At 39.8% G+C, this 8,871-nt stretch overlaps 1 protein-coding gene across 1 annotated transcript; it reads right to left on the bottom strand.

Moving 5' to 3' along the window:
* Positions 1-410: 410 nt before the first annotated feature.
* Positions 411-3,263, bottom strand: LOC109988861 (E3 ubiquitin-protein ligase TRIM21-like). The gene is made up of 2 exons (XM_065959011.1): positions 3,172-3,263; positions 411-3,034 (listed from the first exon to the last, which is right to left on the bottom strand). Exon 2 carries the CDS (start codon positions 3,030-3,032, stop codon positions 1,398-1,400), a length of 1,635 nt encoding a protein of 544 aa, XP_065815083.1. The 5' UTR covers positions 3,033-3,034; positions 3,172-3,263; the 3' UTR covers positions 411-1,397.
* Between the last annotated feature and the right edge of the window lie 5,608 nt (positions 3,264-8,871).

Consider the following 8,871-nt stretch of genomic DNA (forward strand, 5'->3'; position numbering starts at 1 on the left):
AATTTGTCTGCTTGTCCCAAAAAGAAGACATTTCTCAGAACTCAAGTGGAGTCTTCAAATATAACTTGTTTTGTCCGACCAACAGTGAAAGCCTCAAGTACTGTGACTGATTTATTTAATAATAACCCTTGTAATTGTCTGATTTGCAGATAAAAATCAAATAAATCACAACCTAATTAGAAAACTAAAAGGCTTCAATCCGGTCTTTGAGAGAATTCTGGATAAAAATAATTCAGTAAAACAGAGTGCTGTGTTATTAACAGTGCTTGTTGTGTAGTCGCCTTGAATATGCACCTAATGAATATCCCAAAGAGTAGATTTAATATTTTCCATGAGTACCCCTTTGTATTTGCAACAAATTCTACCAACAATCACAATATTCACACACTTAACAAAAACTGACATAAAACTTTATGTTTCACAGCTTTTCTTTATTCAAACCTGATATTTATCAGTACAGTCAGTGTCACTCACTTCTGATAACTCGTTTGCGCTCCTGCCCCACAAAGAGCAGGTAACGAGCAGCAGTGTTGTGATGCATCAGGTTAAGCAGGGAGCAAGAAAAGAGAGCCTTTTTAAATAGGTGATGGAATAATGTGTTCTTGGCTCCTATTACAGAATAATACTATGAAAATTACATTAGACAAAATAACATCAAGTGAAAGTTTAACACGTTTCCTTCTTTCTCTTCTTATTATCTTCAACTATCTCCTCACTCATTTCGGGTGCCAGGGTGGCCCAGTATGTATTGCCGGCGCCCCTAGCATTTGCCTATACTGCCTATTCCGCGGGTCGGCCCTGATTATTCTCATCAAATTAAGCTACCAGCTCTCAGAAGGAGAAGGAAAAGGAAAAAAACAACAAATAACATCATTCACATTTATACTGATCAAAAATAACTTTGCGAAGCATTTTATTTAGAACAAAAAGTGAATTACAGGTTTTTAAATTTATATCAGCATCATTCCATAATTAACCCCAACAACAGAAACACATCTCCTTTTTAATACTTTTTTTTGCATTTTGTACAACAACCTTACAAACACCTTAAATCATATTTGCTCTCTCGAATTGTAAACAGTATTATTATGTTTCGCTCTAAGCATTAAAAAAAAGTTCTTTGTTGCTGTCTGATCTATCTTTGGCATTGATATGGCCATGTTGACAGACATGAGCAGCTTACAGAATTTAAATTGAATAGCCAGCTGTTAGTGTGTGTGTGTGTGTGTGTGTGTGTGTGTGTGTGTGTGTGTGTGTGTGTGTGTGTGTGTGTGTGTGTGTGTGTGTGTGTGTGAAATCTACAGGGTGTCTGAGTGACACACAGCTCTTTTATTTGAACTATTATAAACCCTCCTCACATCCCCTCACCCTGTGTCCTTCACTAACAAAACCAAAACTCAGAAGTTGTTACAGACAGGACTGATGATCAGTGGGGCTGAGTTTTTACCGCCGTCGTTACCGCAGGGTCCAAAGTATGGAAAGAGACTCTCAGTGAAGTTACATCCAGTGAAGGAGAAGATGCGAGCCCTAGCGTCAACGTCGTAGAAGGAAACTTGACCTTCTCCATAATCCACGAACACTCCGACCTTTTGAGGAATCTCTCTCACGTGGAGGTTGATAGCAGGGCCAGCATTGGCCGTGAACTCGTTTCCTTTTCTCAGCCAGATGGTCCAGTATCCACTCTTAGGGCTCAGTCTCATGTCCCCCTTCCTGTTGATGGACTGGTTAGTCACTCCCAGATCCCACTGGGTTTTCCCTCGGACCTGGACCTCAAAGTAGAACTTTCCAGAATTAAAACTCTCCTTTGCGAGGACATTGAGGACATGATCGAACCTCTCTGGCTTGTCCGGGACGTTCCTCTTTCTGTCTCCACACTTGACTTCTTTCCCGTCCTCAGAAACAATGAGAGAAGGGTTCGCTGTGTCCGGATCAAGAGTCAGATTCACGGCATGAAACTGCATTTTCTTCAAGTCGGGATCACACAGCAGCCTGATTTCTCTTGTCACTGTTGTCTCCAGCTTCATCAATGTTTCCTGCACAGTAAACTGGTCGCTGTTAAGAGTCACCTCAGACCAGTCCTTCACCTGTGGAGGAGTGATGGTGAGAGAAAGGAAACTCTCCAGGAATTCAAAGGAGTCGTTGATGCCAGTGACCTGATCAAGTTCAGATTGTTTTTGCTTTATTTGCATCATCTCTCCCTCCAGCTCTTTAATGAAGCTTTTCCCATCTTCTTCAGTCTTTTTCTTCTTCGTCTGAATCACCTCACTCAGCTCGACTTGGCTTCTCCTGATGTAGTCCACCAGAGCAGTCATCACATGCTTGCTGTATGCCAGCGCCTTCTCTGCATTATTTCCACTCGCCTCCACTGAGTGTTGGATCTCTAGAAGTTTCTGCTGATGCGTCTGAATCATCTGATCCATGTCTTTCTTTTCTTTTCCCAGCTCGTCCTTCCTCATTTCAGCCTCCTCCTCCACACTCACTGTCTTATGGCTTTTATGGTCACTGTCTACACAGACTCTACATAGAAACATTGAATCCACTTTGCAGAACAGCTCCAAAGGCTCACCATGCTCTTTGCAGATCCTGCTCACGAGGTCCTCGACCGGGTTGATCAGCTTGTGTTTCCTCAAGGGTAAAAGCCTCTGATGAGGCTCCAGATGTGCATCACAGTAAGACATGAAACATGTTAAGCAGGACTTGGTGGCTTTGAGCTTCCCCCCAGTGCACATACCACAGAGCACATGTCCACTTCCTGCTTTTTCGGGGATGTCATGGGGTCTTTCTTGAATGGTCTTTTTCACCTTTTCGGCAGCATTAGCGAGGACAGTGTTGACACAAAGGTCTGGTATCTTTAAGTACTCCTTGTTACACAGTGGACACAGGAATAAAGGTTTGTTTGTGTCCCAGTGGAATGTGATGCAGCCACGACAGAAGGTGTGACCACAGGGAATCGCCACAGGTTGATTGAAGACATCCAGACATATGGAGCAAAGAAAGTTGTCCTCCACCATTAGACTACTGGCACAAGCCATTTCTAGAAAACACCAAATGAAACCGGTGAAAAAAGTTAGAGGGGCAAAAGTTGAACAAGATTTATAGTTGTTGAAAGCACTGAAATATGTCAGTAAACACTAAAGACATGACCAATAATATCAAAGAGTTCAACTTTACCTGTTGTCAGTAGTTATTTTATAATCTCTCTCCGGTCTGTAAAGCACAGTTGAATCACACGGCTCTGTTTCTACTTTTGGTTTCACTTTCTCTTGTTTTCTCTTCCAGCTGTGTCACTGAGTCCCCTCCCATTTCCTCATTTAACTTGAACAAGTTAACTCTTTAATAACCTGTGACCCACGTACAGAGCTTCTTTTTTTCTCTCAGGTCCCTTTGAGCTTATTTAGAGTCATACAATGTCCCAAATCTTCACTTCAAAGGTTTGTACACTGCCTCATGAGCAATGATGTCTTTCAGGTGTGCATTATTCATATGATTCTTTGCACTCACTTTCTTGCTTGTTGATGTAGTCACAACATTAGTGCTTCAGAAATCTCTTTCATGTGTAGTATTATGCATACATGAAATGAAAGCTATGAGAAAGCACAACATGCTAAATTGGAAATGAGGTTGAGAGTGCTCAGTGACGGCGTCTGAATAATAAACTGTAAATACTCTCGTCCTGTTCAGTGTCCTCTGAGGAAACAACACTTTGAACACAATAGCTCCCCTGCATCCTTGAAGGTCTTTGTCAGAGCTGAAATAATCTGTGTATGCTGCGTTCAGGTTCCTGTGAGTCAGCATCAGCAGCGTTCATATATGACTACATGTATTTACATGTCTGCAAGGAGGATTTGAGCAGGACTGTAGGTGTGTAAGCATTTTCAATTCTGCTGAACGATGACAATGTGACACATTGAACTTAACCTTTCAGTGACAAGAATTAATACACTTCTATGCAGATTAATATGTCAGTTAAACCTGATGAATGTGTTTTACAATATGTGAATGTGTCATATCTCAGTATTTTAATTCTCCATTATTTAACAGTAAGTCTTTACTGTGAAACTAAAAACCTTGTACAGCCTCAGAAGATGTTTAATGCACTCAAAGAAACTGTAAAGTGAACAGGCCTTTGAAAATCCAATCATAAAACATTTAGATATATGTTGGTTCAATTATTTGAATTATATATGTACTGTACATTAAGGTGCTCAGAAAAAAGCTTCTGTTTGATATTTTCTTGAGTCACGTCTTTTTCAGGCCTCACCTTGATGTCTCGGCTACCATCAAACATTCAGACGACATTTGGATCAGAAGGGGATTCCCTTTGATCCTGGTCTGGTCTGTGTGGAGCTCAAGGACAAGAGCATTTCTTCTCCTCATAGGATCCACTGATAGGTTCATCGAGGGAGTCAGGCCTTTTTATCCGCACCCTTTTTTATTTTCAATCCTTCTGTCTTTCAAGCATAGCTCCCACATGTTCCTGCTCCCCTCTCCTCTCTTGTTGAATACATGAATTACAGATTAAAGGAGCTGAAAGTGTAGGACACAGACCTCCCTCTTTTAGAAATGAATACCTCCTGCGAGGTGTCTGCTCCGTCTTAAGCGGAGGATAAGTCTGAAGTTAATCCTCTTCTCCCATAATGCCTAAAAGTTCAATCTGCACCACATTAAAACTGGAATACAGAATAAACTAACAAGATAATGTCATCAGTTACAACAACTACACTACACTATAATCATTCACTTACAAGATATATGGATATGTGGACTCCTTTAACATTTGCAAGAGCGATTTCAATCATACAGGCTACCGGAAATATTCTCACAACAATTGCTGCCCTCTGAGAATATTTAATAATTGTTTGGCTCTCTGCTGAACAACGTTAGACTGTGGTGGCCTGTAACATTTCTGTTGTGGCCTGTAACATATCTGTTGTGGCCTGTAACATATCTGTTGTGGCCTGTTACATATCTGTTGTGGCCAGTTTGGCTCATTCTAACCATGACATAACATATTTGGTTTATGCCTATATCTGTCTGGTTTTGCACACTCTCTAACCTGCGATTTCAACATGAGCTTGTGAATCTTAGTATTGTTTACTTTGTGTTTAATTAATATTTTTTGTTTTATTGCTTTGCAAGTTAATTTGGTGTTTGTTTATTTCTTTGGTTATTTCTTTTCATTATTGTTTGCCTGCACTGGTTTCTTTTACGTATAGCACTTAATGGCTTGATTTTATTAACCCTTGTTTCTTTGTGGTCAGGTGCTGAGGGCCTACAGCGGCAGTCCAGTCCCCTGGTGGTGGTTCTTCACGATCCCTTTTTTTGTTGCTGTTGTGGTGTGCAGTGTCACGGGTGGTTAATTTAAGGACCCTTCCCCCCTTTGGATCCCCTGCCGCATGGTAAGCCTCAGCCCTTTCCCCCCTCCCTGGTCAAATGTGATTATTTTACTAGTTCTATTAAAGTTATTATTGTGCAGTATATTATGTTTTCTCTTTTGATTTTGAATGTTTTTGCAATGAGTTGAATTATCTTATTCTGTTAAATAAACTTAATTTTAAACCTGAAACCGTCTCTTGCCCTGTGGTATATTTTTCGAACCTGTGTGACCCTAGTATTTACAAATTAACTTTAGAATTTCCTGGGGGCAAAATTCCCCCAGGTGGAGTTGTTACAATCAATTAATCTACCGCTCCTGCTACATTTGCAATCATATCGCATCATCACATCATATAGGGGCGGCTGTGTTTCAGTTGGTAGAGTCGTAGTCTCTACCATTGTACTTCTAGTGATGAAAGATACAACAGAAAACCTAAAGTACTTGGTCTTTTTCGATTCTGTGGTTTTTGGACATTTTCAAAATCCCGGGGGAACCAGAATTCACATTTTTAGATACTTCAAATCCATTATCACCCCTTTACCTTTTCTAAAGATAATTTCCTTTTTATATAGATTTAATATAGATCCTGCAGCCACATGTCCGATGTGCCCTTGGCAAGACACCTAACCCTGAGTTGCTCCCGCTGCTTCGTCAGCTGCGTATGAATGCGTATGAATGGGATTATTTACTTTTGATGGTCACTTTGCATAGCAACCTCTACCATCAGTGTGTGAATGGATATGTGTGACATACAGTGTAAAAGCGTTTTGAGTAGTCAGAAGACTCGAAAAGCGCTATTACAGGCTGAAGTCCATTTACCATTTACAATTTACCATATTAACAACCCTTGCTCCGACATAATCGATTTATCAAATTAACACATCCATTGAAAGAATAAGTCCAGGCAGTCAGATTGTGTCTGTTGGCTGTAAGGCAGCCATGTTCTACTGTGCAGTGAGGGAGGAAGAGGACCCTCAGTCACCTCCATCATTCTGCTTTGTTTACAACTTGGTCAGAGAGGAGGGTTGTGTTATTTCCAGCCCTCCAGACACAACGTTTCTCCAGGAAAGATAAATAATTAGTCATGAGATGATTTCCTCCCTTCATCCATCAGCCCGGGGAAGATGGCTGCCAAATGAGAGTCTCCTCTCCCTGCAGTGTTTTTGTTCCCCAGACACCCAGCTTTAGATTTCTCTCTTTTATAGGACCACTTTGAAACAGTCAGACACTTGAAAGGATGACTCCATCTCTGCCAAGGTGTGCACAGATTAAAAGCTTCCTTTCTTTGACTTTTGCTTAAAGCAGAGCTTTTAGAATCAGAAAAAAGGAGGACGGTACCTTTTCATCAAAATTCACATGCAAAGTAGAAACACTCACCCTGAGTTACATGTTGATTCACTTTCATTTACAGTAGTTTGAGGCAATTTATGCCTTTAAAACTTTAATCTGTAAAATTCCATCTTGTTTGTTTTTTCTCAGTTCCACTCTTGCTATTTGACAGCACGGTAGAATATTGGTAGGATTTTATGGAGATAAATGTTGGACACGTTTTTAATCTGACACATTGGAACCAAAATAAATATTGAATTCCTGCCTGAGTGACACAACAGGGTTTTTCCTGTCAATAGAGAAATATTTATTTAAACTCCTGGAAATGTTTTTAATGAGTCAAAGAGAGAGAAACCTCTCTGAGAGCTGAATATTTTGTGAGTTTTATCTGTTACTCTCTGACTTTTAAATCAAACCGGACATTTTCCTGAACACTGAGCGGAGCCTGGAGGTTAAGAGGATCAGAGAGCTTATTTCTCAATGAAAAGGTTGTTAAGTTGTTTTATCAACACTGTTATTCATTAAACGTGTTGTGACTGTTGGATTTAAACCACTATCTGAGGTGGCCTCCAAACACCAGAGGAGTTAGTCTCTCTGATAGGCTGCCTCCACTGCTGCATTATTCATTTGTGCTATTTGTCAGACTCAGAGTCCATGACGGAAAATTCAACAAGGATTGAATGATTGAAGACTCAATGAGGTAAAATATTATAAATGGTTCAGATGTTGAAAACTTTGTATTTTTCTCTTCTGTCTCAATCCCACGTTTTCTTCACTTTTCAAACATCAGTTGCCTCGGGCACCTACATTTTCTTCCATTTCGAAACCCCCACTTCTCTCCTCATTTTGCAGCATCAACCTCTGAAACCCTTTCCTTTCTGATACCTAGTTTCCTCCCCAACATCAGGCACATTTCGTGACTGGGAGCTGCAGCCTTTCCTTGGCTGTCACAGAGGGGCTTTAACAAGGTCCTGCACTCCTTCTGCTCTTTCCTCCTCATTTTACCATGCTGCTGCCACTTTCCCCTCTTCCCCCCAGTAATTTCACCTTTTCTCTGAGGGAAAAGTGTAAAGGAATGGAAAGTGCCTTTTTGCCTTAAATTACAGTGAACCCTGCACATTTCTCAGCCACCTTCAGGCATCAGTACATAAAGCATAAAGTAATGACGTAGGCTGAATAATAATTGTTGCAGTTAATTCCTTAGAATAAGAATAAAATCAGGTTGACTTGGTTCTCAAATACTTAACTTGCTTTTACAAGGACTCAAATATTGAATATGACAAAAAATGAACCTGCCACATTGTGAACAACCTTTGATATATTCCTATTTGAGATTTAATGACAATCATTTGGGTTTCAAGCATCAGAATTGTTAAGATGTTTTGGTTTGCTTTTTGTGAAATGGTTCTCAACTGAATTTCTTTGGGTTAAAATGTTTTAAAGATGACTCTGGACAAAATTGTTAGAAGATTAAAAAACAACAGCATATTACAAACGTAACAGCTCTATTTGTTTAGGACGTCACTCAAGAAGGTTTGCATGATTCCATGTTTTTTTAATCCAAAATAGCCCTTGATCCAGCACCTTTCATAACCTCCTGTCCAATGCAAGCCACATTAGCTCCTGTACTGTATGTGTGTTTACTTAAAGCAGCAGCAACACTGTAGATTGAGAGGCTATTGACCTAATTGCAAATTGTTAATATTACCTCTTAATTTAATAATTATATTTTAACAGATAAACCAATTTGTGTTTGGATAAAAACTAATCATGAAAAAAGAAAATGACAGTACTAATATGCTTCATAAAAAGATGGATTGATTTCATGTAGCTGAAGTATAATCTCAGTAAACCCCTACAGGAGTGTGTTTATGTGTGTTTACAGATGAATGGAGATCTGATGTCCTTGGACTTAAATTTATATTCATATCAGACAAGTAAATTAGAGCTGACATAATCACCTCAAGCCCTGTGCATTTCAATTACAAACCATATAAAGGAGTTACTGATCCATAGCAGAGGAGACACACAGAGAGGCAGAGAGATTTTTAAATACTCATCAGTCATCACCCTCCTGCTCAGTTTGGTAAATCTGATCTTTGCAAAGCCAGCGCTGAAAGACACAAGTAAAACAGTTTGTTTGTCTGAAATTCATGCCATTGTTT

This window comes from Labrus bergylta, chromosome 9 (assembly GCF_963930695.1).
Source record: "Labrus bergylta chromosome 9, fLabBer1.1, whole genome shotgun sequence".
NCBI lineage: Eukaryota > Metazoa > Chordata > Actinopteri > Labriformes > Labridae > Labrus > Labrus bergylta.